The sequence below is a fragment of the Xiphias gladius genome, chromosome 11, assembly GCF_016859285.1.
Source record: "Xiphias gladius isolate SHS-SW01 ecotype Sanya breed wild chromosome 11, ASM1685928v1, whole genome shotgun sequence".
NCBI lineage: Eukaryota > Metazoa > Chordata > Actinopteri > Istiophoriformes > Xiphiidae > Xiphias > Xiphias gladius.
The window spans coordinates 1195455-1214805 of NC_053410.1; the positions used below are offsets into that span (position 1 = coordinate 1195455).

The 19351-nt window shown below is 45.6% G+C and overlaps 1 protein-coding gene across 1 annotated transcript in view; it reads left to right on the top strand.

Moving 5' to 3' along the window:
• The window catches only part of opn4a (opsin 4a (melanopsin)), a 53006-nt gene that overhangs the window by 20972 nt on the left and 12683 nt on the right, over positions 1-19351 (top strand). Inside the window, exons 2-5 of the mRNA XM_040139727.1 lie at positions 10684-10826; positions 12684-12817; positions 16272-16475; positions 18572-18743. Coding sequence (XP_039995661.1) covers positions 10690-10826; positions 12684-12817; positions 16272-16475; positions 18572-18743 — 647 coding nt within the window. The 5' untranslated portion in view covers positions 10684-10689. The remainder of the gene's footprint in view (positions 1-10683; positions 10827-12683; positions 12818-16271; positions 16476-18571; positions 18744-19351) is intronic.

Sequence of the window (19351 nt, forward strand, 5' to 3'; positions counted from 1 at the left end):
CGGGCAGACGGGCAGGCAGACAGGCAGGCGGTTGGGCAGACAGACGGCAGACAGACAGGCAGGCAGGCGGTTGGGCAGACAGACAGGCGGGTGGGCAGGCAGGCGGGTGGGCAGACAGACAGGCGGGTAGGCAGGCAGGCGGTTGGGCAGACAGACAGGCGGGTGGGCACGCAGGCAGACAGACAGATAGGCGGTTGGGCAGACAGACAGGCAGGCAGACAGACAGGCGGGCAGTCAGTCAGACAGGCGGGTGGGCGGGCGGGCAGGCAGGCAGGCACGCAGACGGACAGGCAGGCAGGTAGACGGGCGGGCAGACAGGCAGGCAGGCGGGCGGGGAGACAGGCGGGCGGGCGGGGAGACAGGCGGGTGGGCGGGCAGACAGGCGGGTAGGCGGGCAGTTAGACAGGCCGACAGGCAGGCAGGCACGCAGACGGGCAGGCAGGCACGCAGACGGGCAGGCAGACAGGCAGGTGGGCAGGCAGACGGGCAGGCAGGCAGGCAGACGGGCAGACAGGCAGACAGGCGGGCGGGGAGACAGGTGGGCGGTTAGACAGGCCTACAGGCAGTCAGGCAGGCGGTCGGGCGGGCGGGCAGGCAGGCATCCAGTCAGGCAGACAGGCAGTCAGCAACACAAACAAACAGACAAACAGCTACAGAAACAAAAGATTCCTATTACGACCATGAGAGTTGAACTGACATATCAACCCAATATTTGTAATCACATTAAATCTGGAAACAATATTTTACAGTCATAATAACAAAGGCAGTTACTGTACAGTCATAGTATGAGGAAGAAATTACTGGTAGAAAATCAGGAAGAAATATTAAGACTGAAAAACGTGTCACATTTTTAAAATATATTAATACAGGTGACATAAACAAAACTGATCTGACCTGGCTTGAGACAAAATGTGCAACGTTTTGGATTTGACCGGCACGCTTGCTCGGTGAGCATCGAATGTTTTTCTTCTCTTCTCGTTCTCCGGTCATCAGATTCAGCCATCTTTGTAGTTCTACTCCCAGTCAGGCCAACCCCTGCTCTGCTGCCTGAAAAATATCCATCACAGGATGACGTCCAGTTTTGTCCGACCAACATTCAAAACCAAAAGATATTCCGTTTACAATGATTTCAAAAAAGAGAAAAGCAGTAAATCCCCGTATTTGAGAAGCTGCAGTCAGTGAATGACTGATGTTTTTGCTTGAAAATGAAGCGAAATGATCAAAATTGTTGCTGATTGACTCTGTCAATGGACTGGAACCATATAGTCCGATTAAACACTTTCATTTTGGAAAATCTGCTGACTTGATATTTGCTATTAGGAACCCAGCTGAGAGTTTAATCTGCTCAGTTAAACTAGTTGAATGTTAAAAGGTGTTTTCAACCACTGCGTGAAATGTCCGTACGAAATGTCTCACCTGGATTTACAGGTGCTGTAACATGCCATGTACATAGCGAGGACAGACCGTGCTGCAGACAGCGAGGGTCTTTGCTGAGGAGGAGGAGGCAGACACGCGGCAGGTTTGCTGATGATCAAACTGGGGGAGGAAGGAGGGAAGGATGGGGGGGGGGGCACTCAGCAGGCTGGAGAGAAAGCACTGACTTGAAGTGAGAAAGAAAGCAGATCTGTTGATTGTGGGAGGTTTTTTTAGATTTGTCCGGCTTCATTTAACTGGCTGAGAGTGAGAGTAGAGAGTGTGTTTATAAAAAAAAAAAAAAAAAAAAAGCTCAGGAGAGGAACTGGTCCAGTGGTTTTTCATGGGAGCATCCAGCGTTTCGAGATGCAGATGTGGACGGAACAAAAAGAGCGGGTTATTAGCACATTAAACACACCACACGTCCACGGTTAAACTCCGTTTGTGTGAGCTCAGGGCGTCGTCCGTCACCCCCGGCCTTCACACCAGCACCTGTGGTTCCTCGCTCTGAGCCTCCTTTCCTAGGTCCTCGTCTTCTGCCGGACGAATTGAAGGGATCGAAACATCCTCGATGATGACGAACCTCGGGCAGTTTCTGGGTCAGCGAGGAGGGCGGGGAGCACCACCTGTCAGGCGCAATTTTGTCGAAGCAAAGTGTCTAAAAATACAGAGCCTCCACATACAGGCAGCACAACGTGTTGACGGAGAAGCGTAATTCAGCCTTTATTCTTCCACTCACTTCACCAGCTTGTCTGGGATTTGCACCAGCACCTTTCCGGTCATTAGATCTCTGCAGAGCCGTGTTGTGTTTGTCGTGACGGTGGTTTTTTAAAATTTTTTTATACAGAGCTGATGTTTGGTTCGAGGGCACGTCAAAGTCATTTATGGAGGCGCAGGTTCATTGTTCGCTCCCTCCCTCCTCAGTTTGTTTCTGATGTGCGAGTGTGAGTTCGGTCAAACGGCAGGAGACAGGGACGCCCTGTTGTCCTGCCTCAGCTCATCCTCTGATAAATCCTCTCCTGTCCAAACTTCAGGCCACGAGCCTGGAGTTGGACAACCCGGCTTCAGTTTGAGACGATTTCATGGACAAAGAGAGCGACTGTAATGAGAGAGCACACTTACAGAGCAGATGGGGAATGATAATATACATGAGCTGTGGAAACTTTAATTATATCTGGAGTGATTCAGACACGACTATAATTACAGTGTGAGAGTAATCTGGGTCAGCGGCATATAGATAAGGTACACGGTGGGATTCTGTTACATAATTAAAATAGTAATGGACCTCTGCCAACTGTAAGCCCACACTGATCCACTTTATACCCAGTTCAGGGAAGATTTTCCATTTCTGCTCCGCACACTCCCGCTGTAAGAAATGCTGCATTCGCTGCACGTTGGCGCGAGTGGGAAAAACGGGAACACGCTTCCGACTCTGGAGCAGTCACACTTTACCCAGAGGTCGTTACCCTCATTTTTAGAACCAGCAACGCAGGATTTTCCACTTTTATCACGTTATGCATTTGCGGCCGGTCGTCAGCAAGTTAATTGGCTGCATCCTGGGACGTAGGCAGGATTTTTGGACAGTCCAGGTCCTCCCATGTGCGAGACCCATCCACTTTAAAGAGGTTTTCATCTGGCCACCAAACGTAGTCTGCAGACTGTGTTTATAACGTTGATGTTTCATTCATGCATTCAGCTGATTAATTCCATCTCTTCATCTGGAGTCGGCTGCGTACATTTTCTTTTAAGCATATTTTTATTAGCCGTGCGCACTGCTACCATTAGTGGAGGATTGTGAGTTGCTAGTTTTAGTTGGTCTGAGTTTCTAGTGCTCAGTTAGCCTGCGTGTGTAGCGGTAATTAACGGATTTTCTGAACTGCTGTCGTGCTTGAGCTGTTTCTTGTAGAGTGGTGTTCATTTTATCTGTTTATTTACAGTTGTATGCAAAAGGCGTATTGATATTTATATAACACGTATTGATTTTTGAAGTAAATCCAACCTCCGCAGCAAACAGACATTAAAAATGAGCCTTTCTTCAATGTCAGAAGCTGAATCAGAGATCTCACCCCAACGACACCAGCTGATTTAAAAAAAAAAAAAAAAAAAGTCTCTGTTCTGATTGGCCGGTTTGTTGAAGTGGATCACAGCAGCAGTCACACTGAGAGAATTTGGTCCCGAACTTCTGACTTTTTTTCAGTTTCACAGATACAAAGGAACCAATCAAATACTGGTTCATTAACACATGTCAGTATCTGACACTCGGTTCTCTGGTAACATCTGTGATTTTTCTGTTGTTTGTTTATTTATTTATTTATTTATACTTTTATTGATTCATATGAAAACAACCCCAACCTCACTGTAACCTTACTTTAAGTCTGATTCCTGTCCAAACTGAAAAGGAGTCCCCATAATGTGACTGTGTGACCATATTTTAATGATGAATACATAATACACACACACACACACACACTGTCCACAGCCATGTTTCTACATATAGCCGCTCATTAAATCGTCCCATGGGACTAGTGGAGGGAGAAAATGACCGTAATGAGAAAAACGACCTTTCAGTAAAGTCACAGAGATAATTTACATGTGAAGCTGAACATCTCTCAGCTCTCATTAGTCTGTAATTAGCTCATTATACACAGACCTGCAGCTGATTACATAGAAACATTCAACTTATAGATGACTTTCTGGAAACTCGCAGCCATGTAAATGAACTTCATTTAGTCTCAGGTGTGGTCTTTCTTCAGCTTCTTTTTTTATTTTTGTTTTTTATACACACTTTGTTTGGTAAAAAGACCAAGTACTTTCACATAATGTTGCATCTGAGTAGCTTCAGTTCAGAAATGTCAGAACCTCAACAATCGAGTGTAAATTCCTGTATGACTAATACAATAACCCCACTTAAAATCTCATTTAGTTTTTGTTGATAGAGGCCAAATACCTTGCATTCGCTTTTCAGTCAAACTCCACTTTGACCGCGAGAAAAATTGAATTGGAACTTCAGTCTACCAAAACGCGACAGACTGTTTGAGGCAGTTTGCCTCGTGGTTCAGCAGAGGGCGCTCCTGACGGCGTCACGTCTTGTTTTGTTCAAACAAAAGTCCAAAGCATAAAGATATATTTAGTTTACAGTGAATTATGACGATGTAAAGCAGCTAAGTCTCAGTTTGATTTTCCTGTTTTTGCTTGAAAAATGAATATAGTTATATAGTTATAGTAATATAGTAGTATATGGTAAATAGTTATTACTGTTATTACTCTTTCAGTTGACTAAACGATCAAATGTTCAGATGTAGTCGACTGGCACTACACATTTTAGTCGGCCTTTCTGCGCGGCCAGAACCTGCGACGTTCATGCTCACGCTGCACGTTAACGTGGAACCGTTGGTAAGTTTTGTCCCGCGGCAGTTCCAGTAAAGTTAAGTCAAACAGCACAACCACGTCCTCAATTCTGACAAAAAGAAAGGGTAGCGTTACTCGGTGCTAGTCTATGAACAGAAAGGAAGAAGGAACAAAGAAAAATATGGAGCTGAAGATGGAAGATGCAGGCAGTCTGATCTGTTCTGTAGGGAAGTTCGGTTTCATATCAGGGCGCAGTCTGAGTTTGACTACTTTTAGCCTCAACATGTGAAATACTCTACTAGTAATATTAAAACAAGATGCACTAGAGCAGCGGGTGTTTTGACAGCAGCCATGTGGGAAATCAAACAGCTAAACGAAATTTCAGACCGGCTCAAAGATCCAACCTGTCGTCCAAACGTCAGATCCTTGATCGCTAAAGTGATTAATCAGGTGTCGTGACCTCAAACTGAACGTCAAACGACAAGTGATCAGGCAGAAGATCGGCCTGATTCTAACATTAGTCGGGGGCGACCAAACCGGGGCTAACATCAAGCCGAATCCGTACAGTGTCCGCCCAACTCAGGGCAGCTTAGATGGATTTACCAACCTGCTCTTTTTTTCCATCTGGATTTTGACAGCTTGACAGGAGGAGGAAAGCGATTTCAGTGATTAAATCTAACTAAGGCTGTGAGACTTGGGGGGGGGGCAGTGGAAATTAGTGGAAATTACGCTCTTGCCAACAACACTTCATCAGCTTCATCAGCTTCATCAGACTTCTTTCACTCTGAGGTCACATGGTCGTTCACCTCATCAGCCTGTTTGAGAGTCCTTAAGGATTCGCCTGATGGACTGGGGTGAACCACGACACCGCAGTGACAGCCGACACGCATCCATCAGCATCGTCCTGTCTTCAGTGTTTCCTTTAGCGCTGAAACGCCCTTGAATGCGACTGTAGCTCCACACTCTGAGAAATGTGGACTTTGCTCACATCACATAGATCAACAGGTACAGTAAATTTCCATCCACCTTTCTTATGCACATTTTCAATACGTGCCTGAAAAACCTGTTTGGAATCAACAAAAATTTGAACAAAAGCAGATTTTTCAAATACATCTTGGCATTGAGGCACCTACTACTTCTTCTTTTACTGAGGAGATAAACCATTCATGTCATGCCGCCACTCAGTGTTACAGGCCTCCACTTCACCAGAGAGCCCAATACAGTAAAGAGTAAAAAGAGCAGGGGTATACGTATGCACCAGTAAGAGCCTGGCCACGCTAGAAAAGAACGAGTTTGTAGGATGTCTGACCTCGCTAGTAGTCAGTGTTTTATAGTTGTTCCGAACGGCCACACTGGAAGGTGAAATGAAAAGCCGTAAAGAAGCTGTAAAGAAGCCGTAAAGAAGCTGTAAAGAAGCCGTAAATCAGACGTAAAGAAGCCATAAAGATGTAAAGAAGCTGTAAAAGACGTAAAGAAGCTGTAAAAGGTGTAAAGAAGCCGTAAAGAAGATGTAAAGAAGACGTAACGCCGTTTAAATGTGGAGATGGCAACTTCTCACATTTTTAGACAGTTTCTCTTCTGAAGACAGTCGGGAGTGTTGACCTCATTGGTCACAGGAAAAGTGACCGAAATAGTTTGCGTGATGAATGAAAACTGAGCTGAGACCCCGGCTCCTCTCCCACCTCCACACAGCCGACCAGTCACTGCGTGAGGAGGGCGTGAATGTCGGGTCGTCGGTTTCAGAAAGTTACAGGAACGCTCGGACACAGACCGTTGGAAAAGTGCGGGGGGGACGGGGTTTTCCGAAGCTATTTAAACCATCTGACAATCAGTTCTGGTGTATGCCCGTTTCATGTCACCGTCCCCCACCACCCCTCCATTATCATCAAACCAACTGATTAAAAACTCCACAGAATTATCAATGAATTGGCAGGAACATGAACGTAAATACATAACAAAACAAACACTTTTCATGAGGATCCCTTCCCTTTGGTTCTTAAAAGAACAGTGACCCGGATGTATACGTGGGACATTTCTCTGTGTACAAATAATGTAATGGAGACAGTGTCTCTAAACGACCTCAAACACATCTGTGACGTTCACTGTCATTTCAGCTTGTGTGTTGATTGCAACATGTCTCTGATGAGCTAAAGTAACGTTGTCCAGCCCGTCTGCTTTTTACAGTGTTTACATAAAAGTATCTGATGGAAACACGCCCGGATTTTAAATTTTATTTTGGCTGAAGCTTCAGAAAACCACTCAAAACTGCAGCATTTTAACGGAAACATACCTAACGAAAAAAACGCCACTGCAGTGTGTAAAGTATGGAAGCAGGAGATGCAGCCGACGCCTGGAAAGTTTGCATTCGATGATATGGTTTAGCCATAGAAAACATGGAGTCTCAGGTTTGAATATTTCTTTCACTGGAAACAACACACAGCTTATGATAAATCACGAAAAATCACGAGTTTAACAGGTTTGAGTAGACGCCAAAGTTTCCACGGATTCACAACAGCTGGAAAATTTATTTTTGGAGTTACCAGAAATTTCTGGGACCTGAAATTCACAGGTCAGAAAAAACAGACCAACAGTTTAAAAGGCCCTTTAGCTCTCTGTCTGTATTTGTAACACTTGGTAACCGGGGCCCAGCAGAAGAGCAGAGGAGGCAGAGGAAAGAGGAGAGACTTGGTGACATCTGATCATTAGAAAACGGTCTGCCCGCTTCTCCCGGCCTGCATCCTCGCATCGCTGACGCATCCAGTTAACAGGGACAGATCCTCCCCGAGTCGCACGCAGCAGTGCTGGGCGAAGCCGAAGCGCCGGATCATTTGTGACAGGCCGCGCTGCCGTCGACGCGCCAGAGTTAATCTGGTGAGAGATTTGTGACCTTGCGGCAAAAAAAACCCCAACGAAAACACTCACTGCTGATGGGATGGAAAAACATTTTGATAATGAAGTTTTAGACAAAAACACACCGAGCCGCACACTGTAGGAACATTCTAGTTTTATGCGTAAATATGCAATGTACGACTTGCTGGATGTTTCCTCCCCGTCTACTGTCTGGCAGCACCAGGATTGTGGGTATTTTTAGGTGGGCTTTGAACCCCTGACTCTGGTGGTGTGAGGGTCTTGCTGCTCGTTTCCAGTGGCTCGTCACCCATTTCAATAATCCACCTACAGCTTTTTTTATTAAAAAAAAAACAGATACTGGATTTAAATGTGGATTTATCCACTGGACGTAGAAGTAGGAGTAATCCCACGTGGGTTTGGATGCAAAGCTCTAGTTTCTCATTAAGTAGCAGCTTCCGCCGCTGAGCGTCGAAGCGTGCTCGACTGCAGTTCTTCTGATGGCCAGTAGGCGGGCCTCCGGGACAACTTTATTGAAGTGAATGGGAAACCCCGCCGGTGCGTACTGGGTAGAACTTGTATCTTGTTGGACCGTCGGCTGATAATTCTCTGTAGGTTCATCACCACCAGAGACTCCTTTTGCATTGTCATATTGTTATTATAAAAATGTGTTGATCATGGCTGCTTTTAAAGAGTGAGATCATGTCATGACATCCAGTTTAGAGTTAGTTAACTATGGTCACTTTATTAGACTATCTGTTAGTCCTGGTCCCGGCCCCATAGAGTGGTTTGTAACAACAGTTGTTTTCCTTTTCTTCTGAGAAAATCAAGTGAGTATTGACCCCAGAAGCACAGAACAACCCAATCGCTCTGATCTGGGCCACGTTATCCCATCACGACCTATAACCACGGAAGTTGTCTCTGGATTTGAATAAGTGAAAGAGGCGTGTTCAAGCTGAAACTTCAAGGGACATTTGGGGTGAAATTATGGGTCAAGAGGTTAAAACCTGCCTACTTTCTCCTGGCACAATGGTTTGTTTCCGAGGAATTCACACTGAGCTTTACTTTCCTGCTGATTCACACTTGCGAGGCGGATGTGAGCCAGGCGGCTGGGTGTCCTTCGACCTGTTCGTCGCCTGCTGCATCAGCTCCACTGTCTGCCGTCACACGCTCTGTCCTGTCACAACATGTCTGACTCCATCTCAGTCAAAGCGTCCTTCACAGGTTGTTGTTGTTTTTTTTTCTGTTCTCTTTTAACGCTTCGAGCACAACAACTTAACGCACATTTAAACCGCATCACACTGGATGTGACTCCTGTGTGCAACATTTGCTCTCGTTTCATGGATCACTGCCTTAGGGTCCTGACCCTCAGGTGGGGAATCACTGGTCTTCGGCGTGAAGATTTCCCTTCGTTGGACCTAGACCAAAGAAGAAGAGGAAAACAGACCCAGACCAGAAGTACACAACAGCATGAGGGCAGGGGTGTCTGCGTACTTCTGGACATACAGTGTACCTGTTGCGTCACACACCGATTTCCTAACTGGACGAGTTGATGCGGCTGAGCGAGCCTCAGATTGTTTCAGTGTTTCCCAGTGACGACGTCCTGACCTGCCAACAGGGCGATGAGCGATGTGTCGCCCGTTTGAAAAACCGCTCCAGTTTCACACGCTTGCTCCACCTCAGACCTATTTTCATATCCTGTTTTCCATTTAAACCCGTGAATTTAAACCCGGGTCGCAGCTAGGTGCTGGCTGGGTTGTAAGATAACGCCGTTATTCTGACAGTAACTGACCGTTAATCAATATCGCTCTTTACTGCAGCGTATGTAAATCACAATGACAGTTTTTTCGCGCTCCATCCTCTAAAGTTCGCTCCCTCGCTGTATGTCAGGAAAAGGTGTACGACTCCACTGTATCTTTGTTTTTCTGTCGCCTTCCGCAGGCTCCTTCTCCAGCAGACATTTTTTTACTATAATACGTCTATGAAAGCTAGATTCAAAAGAGACGGCATCACATTACCACGTGTACTTTCATACTGGAACCACTTTATGGATAATACGGCAGTGAAGGAGGTCTGGCACTCACCCCATCATTATGTAATAACTGAGAAAATGAAGGAGGAGTCCTTTACAATATTCATAGATTTTATCCTGCTAATCCTGAGTCCAAACATTCAATATAATTAGGTGAATACTTGTATTTTAAATTTTTTTTTTGCAGGTGACTGTGATTAATGTGCAAAAATATTTCAAGAGGCTAAACTGTGAATAAATGTGTGATTCATGAATCATTGCGGGGAGTTTGTGTAGCTGTAGGAGGGACTGGTAGAGTGGGGTCCACAGAACTTTAAAATATTTTTGATTAAAAGTCCAGTTTGGTCCAATTAACCAGGCCGATCCTCTGACTGACCTCCATCTCTGATTAGCCGTGCCTGGTATTTCTGATGGCGGCGCAGTAATTTATGCCGTTAACGTGGCAACGGGGAGACAAGATGAAGAGATGTGAGACACGATGGAGGGAGGGAGTTCAGAGTAGGTTAATTAGAGACAGTGATGCACAGGACTTGTGGAGCTATTTGTCTTTCAAAAGGAAATGAAGGCTGGTAGTTGGTGATGAGACGGGTTTTCACTGTGTGGCGTAATAATGTCATTGACATGAAGGACTTTTTAATCTCTCCCTATATTTTCATGTCACTTCAGCAAATGCTTTGAGAACAGTGATCAGTCTTCCCTGGCAGCAGGTTTAAGCTTCAAGCTCGAACTGCAAACTGAGTTTTGTCTTCATGTGAAAGACGCACAGCATTTGAGAGAACCGAGCGAATACCTGCAGAAAAACCACCGACACGACGGACTGAGCCGGTGTTGATTCTTCTGTCTGGCCGTCGATTTTCTCGACCACCGCTAAACCGATCGACTTCAAACTCGGCAGGCGCATTGCAGAGGACCCGAGGAGGTGCGGTGTGGAGCGGGAAGTTGTCCGGATGTTGCTCTCAAGAAAGCCGCAATCAGCCCCCACCAGCAGGCACATTTTGAACGGGCACCTTCCTTAACCTTAACTTCTGTGCTTTGTCCTCCAGGTGGCGATGGTGCCCAAGGCCCCGCACCCCTTCCCCACGGTGGACGTTCCCGACCACGCCCACTACACCATCGGGTCCGTCATCCTCGTCATCGGCATCACCGGCATGGTCGGCAACTTCCTCGTCATTTACGCCTTCAGCAAGTAGGACAGCTTCCTGACACACCTGCTAATTTTAGTTTTAGTCCCAGATTTTATGTGGTTTCAACTTTTGATTGATAATGCAGTTAACGATTGTTTAACAGTACCTCGGAAGTTTTATGGTAATTTGTAAAATTAATTTTTAGGCAGCTCCGGTAAAAAAAATTAAAAAAAAACTTTCCTGCAGATTATCTCTCTGTAGACAAAAAACTGCTGACAGATAATCAGTTTTGATAATCAATTAATCGTCCATTTTCAAGCAGAAATTGCAAACATTTGTTGGTTGCATTTTCTCCCATGTAATGATTTCTGCTTTTCCCTGTTTTCCATTATAGTTAACTGAATATCTTTGGGTTGTGGATTCACTTTGTGAATTATGATTTACTATTTTCTTGTGCTTTCTAGACCAACGAGTAATCGATTATCGATCGATAATGAAATCATTCTTTTGGTGCCGCCCTGCTCAACGTTTGTCGGTGTTTTATTCTTGTAGCACACATACCCACACATGCTGAGTGAGCCCCTCGCGATATTAAGTGATAATTACATGATAGGAAAGTCGTGATTACGAGAAATCACCTCAGTCTTTCTCTGTGATGCTTTTAAAATGTGGCGTTGGTCTTTGAAGGGCCGACAGTCCGTCTGCACAAGCTGAAACAATGTCGTCTTCCTGGTGTCGAAGTAGAAGCCAATGTAGGTCACAGACAGGAGAAACACCCTTAAAAGCAAACAAGCTTTGTCTCAGCTGCGTCTGAGGTTGAAATAATTGGACAGAGCCGTTGTTTCTCCCCGAAGTCCTTCACCTGGAGACTCAGAGGACTCACTGGTGCGGTGCGATGGACGGTAAAGTGTGTTTTGAAGCCGCAGATGTTCTCAGACTGAGGTTTAATCAGGGCCGAGGGTGACCGGCCTCCCCCTGCTCTGATCAGCAGAGGGATCAGGACCCGAGTCCGCGTCTGTCCGTCCCCCGGCCGTAACGAGCCGTCGCTGCCTGGCTTTTTATCGACCGCCCATCTTTTATCTTCCATCACTACACAGAGAGAACGTCTTTATCTGAAACACAGAGCGGCCACTTCTCTGGAGTCTTTTAAAGAAGCCTCAGCACTTCTTATTGATCACTTATTGATCGGGGCATTTGTGGGGCAGGTATTGATCTTTCATTAAAATCAGGCCTGATCCATGATGGATGTTCCATTGATCACATGTTAATTTTAGAACTGAAGCAGCACTAAGTGATTTTTCCACGTAGGCTCTTCCTCGTCCTCTGAAACGGACTGCAGGACTCGGTCCTCGGGTCGCCCCGATGCCTGCCGGCGTAATCAGTAGCCACGTGATTACTTAGAGAGAAACAGCATCTTCAGTGTCACTCAAAAGTGAACCAGATCTCTGGGTAGAAACACAGGACCAGCGTGATTTACCTTCAATAAAATTACAACTGTTCGAACGTGCGACTTGTTACCGCACCATCCTTCTACGTCACGGTTCCTCTCGGCACCTCAGGTGCTGTTTAAAGCAGCTGCTTTTTCTAAAATGACCGCTCTTATCTAGACGTATGAAGCAAGCCATATTTCTGTAATATTGAAATATTAGATCCAGCCTATCGATGGGTCTGGCCCCAGGAACTGTGCTAGTGCACAGGTCAGTCAGTGGAGCACCAACACCTCACCTGCTGGTATTTTGTCAACATGTCAAAATGAAGAATGTAATAAAGTTTGATAAATGATATGATAAAAATCGAGCTGTGGGGGCAATGTTGAGTATGAACCTGCTCCTTTTCACAGAAAATGAAAATGAAGAGACAAGAGAAAAACAATGGCATCAGTGTGTTTATATGTGTGTGTGTGTGTGTGTGTGTTGCAGGAGTCGCAGCCTTCGGACGCCGGCCAATATGTTCATCATTAACCTGGCGATCACAGACCTGCTGATGTGTATCACCCAGACCCCCATCTTCTTCACCACCAGCATGCACAAGAGGTGGATCTTCGGAGAGAAAGGTACGCGACCCGCACACCCGCGGAGGACATCGCCGACACACACGCACAGAATGAACACATCTACGTCGGTTCGAAAGAAAAGCTGCCGATCAAGTTGCAGAGATCTGAAACTTTCAAAGTGTGATTTATGACACAATGACGTTTAAGTCAGCTCATGAAATGCAAATCTTTTTTGAGGGGAAAAAACGAGGAAGACGGTCATTGTCATGACATCCATGTAGTGAACACATCACCGATGGATCATCACCTTTTAAGTTGAGTTCTTATAAGTTCTTGTTTCCACATACAGCAGCAAAATGATCCTTCATCTGGATCTGGTGTCTGTGTCACCTGTTGAATCTAAGTCCAGTACTCGCTCTCTTTTAGCTCTGGTTTTGGTCTCCACCGGCTCCTGAGGGAAACATCTGGCTCTTTAGCTGCTAAATGCTCCACTGTGTTCCCCAGCTGGTCTCTGACTGGGTCTGTCTGCTGTTTGCTGCTGAGCAGGTGGTGGACAGGGGCTTTTTACAGCTGTTTCTCTGAAAACATCTGGCTGCTGCGGCCGAAAACGACGCTGCGAGAGCAGTGAGAGTGAACCGGAGCAGTAAAGAGATAAACAACGAGCTGAAACTCACTGTAAAGCTCCACGAAGCCGAGGGGAGCTGACTCAGGTTCAGCTGATAGTTCTCGGTACATTGTTTTCAGCTTGTCATTTCTGCTCAGCTGCCTCACAGTGACTCAAAACTGCAAAAAGGTTCAAGTTTCTCCCTTTTCATTTTCATTGAAACGAACTGAAACTGACAACTGCCTGCAACAAGGACGTGGTGTAAAAATAAAAGGTTTATTTGGAAAACTAGGACGACGTTGGAAGTGAACAGATGTTTTAGTTTATGGGCTGAAACGTGTAAAAACAGCTGTATGGTTGATAAACTTTAAGGACTAAATAAAGGAGCTTGTGGAATATTGGCTCAGTGAGTGTAGTAGAAGAAAATAATTGGATGAGTTTCTGAGTTCCTCCGGCTGGCACCTTTTTTATTGTTGTTGTTTTTTAAGGCTTAAAAGCCTCCATTAGTCATTAAAAACATTTTTATTTCAGTGACATTAACACATTAAGCCAAAATCCCCGACCCTCAGTTTTATTCAGTTCAGTTTTGCAGAAAAACAATGCGCTTGCAGATATTCGACAGCAGTAAACAAAGACAAAGTTATACTCATAAGCACCTGTACTGTGGTTGTTAGTGCATAAATTACAGTAAATTTAACCAGTTTATCAGCAGCAGGGAAACAGCATATCAGTCACATGAACAGCAGCCGTCAGTCAGAGCCGTCTGACCCGAAACTAGGGGATCTTCTCCTCTTCCTCTGCCCCAAAACACAACCTCCACTGTCTTGATTGTCTTGGTGGGCATGTCAGCTTAAAGAGCGAGCTCTCTTCCTCATTGTTTGAGTGGCCAGTAGGTATTTGAAAACTTAGAAAGACAAGTTGGTGTGACCGAACGGGCTCTCTCTGGCTCTGGAGTACGGTACTGTCGCAGGGCGACTGGAGCAATTCACAAGAAATACAAGATATGAAATTAACACGAGAAAATAAACAATATAGAAGTAGCTTAAATAGCCGTTAAAGTGCTCAGAAAAGTCAAGGTTCTTTATATCCATTGAGTGACTTCTTGTAACGAAGCAGCAGTGGTCGTTTCCCACGCTTTTAAAAACCGATCCGATCCTTATCTTCCTCTTCTCTCGCCCTCCACCGTCAGTCTTTCGGATAGTTTTTCATTTCCCAGCGTTGAAGTGTGAACTAGTGAATTTCGGCTCAGAGAAAACAGCGATGTGTTTGCATTAGACTCGATCCTCCTCCGCCTCTGCAGACAAACGCTCCAAGGTCACTGTGACGGGTTCACTGGGTTTTTCATTCCCAAAGTGGAGAGAGAAAGAGAAGGCCGAGCAAAGCAGTTGTTGATTTACAGCTTTTCACGAACCGAATTTAAAGCCGTAATTTGGTGTTAAAGCTACAAAAGACACTACAAAAGCAGAGATTTGGTATTTGGCATTAAATAATTTCCTTTGTGTTTAAAGACTCAGTTCACCCTTTTCACGAAAAACCCATTTCCTCTCTCCTCTCTAGTGGTATCTCTCCACGCAGGTAGTTTTGGTTTTATTTTCTCAGAAATGTTGTACTGAAGTAAAGTCGGTCAGAGGCTGTCCAGCCTTGATGAGCCTTGAAAGTGCAGAGTATTGATTGGTTCATTAAGCCACAGTTTGTCTGTGGGCAGCTCTTTTTTCTTCTTTTGGCTGTGATTAAATTCGGTATGAGAGAGGAGAGGTTGCTGTATCTTCCTAAGCTTTGCAGGACACTAAGGTGCAGTATTTTAACACTTAAGGCCCGATAACCAAAATATGTATCAAAAACTTTACTCTTTCCCCGAGTCATCACTCTGAATCAAATCTGAACACACAGACGTGATCACTCATATTTATGGATTCAGTGTGTTGCTCTTCTTGCTTAAACCAACATCTCTGATGTGCATCACAAATAAATGTCCGTATTTCCACTTAGAGATCACAGAAAAAAGACGCTCCTCATCAATGCAGAACTTCATTCAGAATCTTCCTGTTTTTAAGTTTCCTTCAGTGTCACAGTGGCCCAGTGGCAGTTGTCCGTACGTCCACGGGTTCACAGCAACAGGAGCTGATCTCAGCTGAGTCAGCAGCTTTTAACGGGACAGTTTGACTGAAGTGAAACAAATATATGCTAAAAAAAAACAACTAACTGAATCTCACTGAATCCATGGCAGCATCATACTCTGCAGTTCCAAAACTAAGATTATAAATAATTCTAATTCTTAATCATTGGGCTTGCCAGGATAAATGAAGTTTGATTGCTGCCGGTGAGGAGCTGATCCCGCTACATTTCCGTAATATCGATCATGAACTGAAGCTCGACTCACTTAGAGTGTTATCACTGTAATGAAGGCATTTCAAGGTCAAACTTTTATGTTCAGCTACGACGGTTGCATCGTAGTTCTAATGAGGCATGGACAAGACGTCTGTGTTTCAGTTCATGTGATGTTCTTCGGGATGCAAACGCACAGGCCGAAAAATTCCAGGACCTGCAGATGTTTTACCTGGAAAAGGAAAGAAGGTTTTAATGGGAATTCCCAGGAAGTGCTGGGATCTCAGCTCTCCTGATCTGGAGAGTTCTGCTCGGCCTTCGCGGCCACTCGGTTTAACCGAGAGGTTAAACCCTTCTCCGGCGGTCTCCCTCCTCACCAGCCGTGACTGCTGGATTTAAAGTGTGTCCAGTCTAGAAATGAGCTGACATCAGGTGACAGCCTGGAGCGGGAGGCAGACGTTTCCAGTGTGAACGCACTAGATGCACTTCTGGTCAGATACTCAGCCGCGTCTGAGTCTGAGGCCGTTGATGCCGTCGCACATCATTACATGAAATAACCTGTGATCTTCACGCCTCTGCCCGCAGGTTGCGAGCTGTACGCGTTCTGCGGCGCCCTCTTCGGGATCTGCTCCATGATCACGCTGACGGTGATCGCCGTCGACCGGTACTTCGTCATCACGCGACCTCTGACCTCCATCGGCGTGTTGTCACGGAAACGGGCCCTCCTCATCCTCATGGCAGCATGGGCGTACTCTCTGGGGTGGAGCCTGCCGCCGTTCTTCGGCTGGAGTGAGGACGGACACGCACGCACACGCACGCACACACACACACACACACACACGCACGCACCCCACAAGTCATGTCGTGTTCATATTTTCAAAACCGTCTGCTCAGGTTTATAAGCACAGACCATTCCATGTTTGTTTGTTTTTTTTACCTCCCCCCAGTAGCGCAAATTATAAGACACATTAAGCTAAATGCAAATATTTACTGACACTGATGGATTGATTTTCAGGCCTTGTTTTAATACACAGGGTTTATTTTTAATAGTGACAGTTAAATATGCAAAGTTACTTCAAAGTGTGTTTAGACAGTCGCCTTAACGGCAGCGGTGCATCTATGCCGGGTCAGTGATTCACGGGTTTACGGCGGCGCCGACATGCGCGAGGCCTCAAAAGTAACGAGCGGGATTTTGGGAAGCGCACTAATGCGTCCACTTCATGTGTGTGTTTGTGTGAACTATGAAGCTGGTGGGTTATGGAACAACGAGGGAGCGACGTTTGTTCCCTGAGTTCGTCCTTAAGGCAGCGTTCCTGAAATATACTGTGCTGTTGCTCTGCCCCAGTCCAATCTAATGTACTCCACTGTTCCCCTCCCTGCTCTACTGTACTAAACTGAACCACTGGCTCCACCCTTCTCTTCTCTAGTCTAATCTACTCCACCCCCACTTCACCGCACCACCGCCGTCTACTCTCCTCTACCGTCGCTCTGCTTTTATCTCAGCTGTGATTTAATCTCCTCTGTCCTGCCTCAAAGCTCTTTGTGTCTTATCAAACTTATTGTTCATTTACCCTCAAAATCTCGTTTGTAATCAGTTCAGTTCAAGTTCACTCCCCTCTGTGTGTGTGTGTGTGGTGTGTGTGTCTCTCTCACTCAAACTCACACACACTCTGCGTGTGGTGCACATTTCTTCCTCCTCTCACCAGGTTTTCCTTCTCCTCAGCAGACTGTATCTCACTTTACGTTTCCCTGCCAATTATAACGTACGGAAACAGAAGAGCCCCCGTAAATCTTCCTCAGTCTCCTGGAAAATCTTTCACTCCGGGAACGAGACCTTTCGGTGCAGAATTCATGTCGTAAACACACGGGTTGTTTTTAGCACAATGTGACGTGTGTGTGTGTGTGTGTGTGTGTGTGGTTTTATACGTAGAAAGGACTGCATGATCTCATGAGGAGAGATGACGTGACTCTGCTTCTGACCTCTGACTCAGGACTTTAGGAGTCTGTGGTTTCAGCGGTTTGTCTGGCGGAATAAAAGTTCTGCACTGAGACGTGGATTTTGTGCAACGTAAAACAAAACTAAACATGGAAGCGCTCGAGGAATTTCCTGTTGAAAGGACTGTCGGTCTGCTGCTGACATTACCCCACGTCCCGAGACGCTGACCCCCTCGGGCACGGGCCTCACTGCATCTTGTTCGGGCCAACGTGCGTTCGCTGAGCGGCTGGGCGGAGAAAGAAAAGGGGACAGTCCGTCCGTGCGCAGGGTCGGGGTTCGCTTACACTCGGTCATCTGGCCGCATGTCTCCGTCTGAGGTGACGTTCAATCCGAGCCACAGCAGAGCAACGAGAAGCCTTTGAGAGTTAGCCCCCGAGGGGTAACTGGGCCTCAGATAATCCCCTCTGGTGCTACCGAAGGTCTGAAGTAGAAATCCAAGGCTAATCCATGAATGAGCTGATCGGCATCTGTATCGATAGGCGATTAACGGTTTTTTGTCTTTTTCAAGCAAAAACGGTCTCTTCTGTATTGTATACAGTGGAGTTAGATGCGTTGTGTGTGCGTTGAACGCACCTCTTCACAGCAACTAATGTGAGTGCGAAGTACATTTGAAGCGGCTCCTGGTCCAACATATACTTTGCTTTGTTCAGAATTGCGATGGTTTCGGAAAATCTCAAAAAATAATTGGCAGATCAATCGGTAATGAAAAGAAATGAAGAATAAAGCGTCCAAAGCAAAAAGAGCCTGAGACTCTCTGATATTTAGTTGATTCCAGTAGCTATTTCTTCCTCTACGTGACCTTTTTCTTATCCAGACAGAAAACCCCCTGTAACAACATTTAGAGCATCGCTCTCTCTCTCTCTCTGTGTCTATCTCTCTCGCCCGTCAGGTGCCTACGTCCCGGAGGGCCTGCTGACTTCCTGTACGTGGGACTACATGACGTTTACCCCCTCGGTGCGAGCCTACACCATGCTGCTCTTCATCTTCGTCTTCTTCCTGCCGCTCTTCATCATCATCTACTGCTACGTCTTCATCTTCCGCGCCATCCGCACCACCAACCAGTCAGTCTGCGTGTGATTGGTGTTGTTGGTTGTTAGCGTGTGTGTGTGTGTGTGTGTGTTTTCTGGGTGTTTCACCTCCGTTCTCTGTGCTGTATTTTTGAGGCTTGTTGGATTCATATTTGAATCAGTTTTCACCAAACAAATTCCAGATTTTTTTAAAGTAGCAGCCTGGTTTAATCTGATTTTCCTCCCGGATTTTACTGTGTGTCCCCAAACATCTTCATTTTTATGATAAAGCAATGAAAAGGCTCATTTTTGAAATCCGATTTAAATTTTTACATTACTGATTTTTTTCTCATCCAATTTGACCTGTTTTTAAAAATTCAAACAAAAGATAAAAAACTGAAACATAAAAAGACGGTGGTGCTTCAGTATCTGTGACTGAAGCTGCTCTTCATTACAGACATCTTTGTTAAAATGTTTGCCTCTGAATACACCATTAAAGGAATATTTCGCAGCCAACAGAAAACAATATCTGAACACATTTCAGCAAGTCTTTTTTGGATGCTAGAGACCAGCTAAAACAGGCCTGATCTCTGGGGAATTTCAATCCAAACTGTTAAAAAACTCTTCCTACAGTATCTGAACATTCAGTGTCTCTTAGGGCT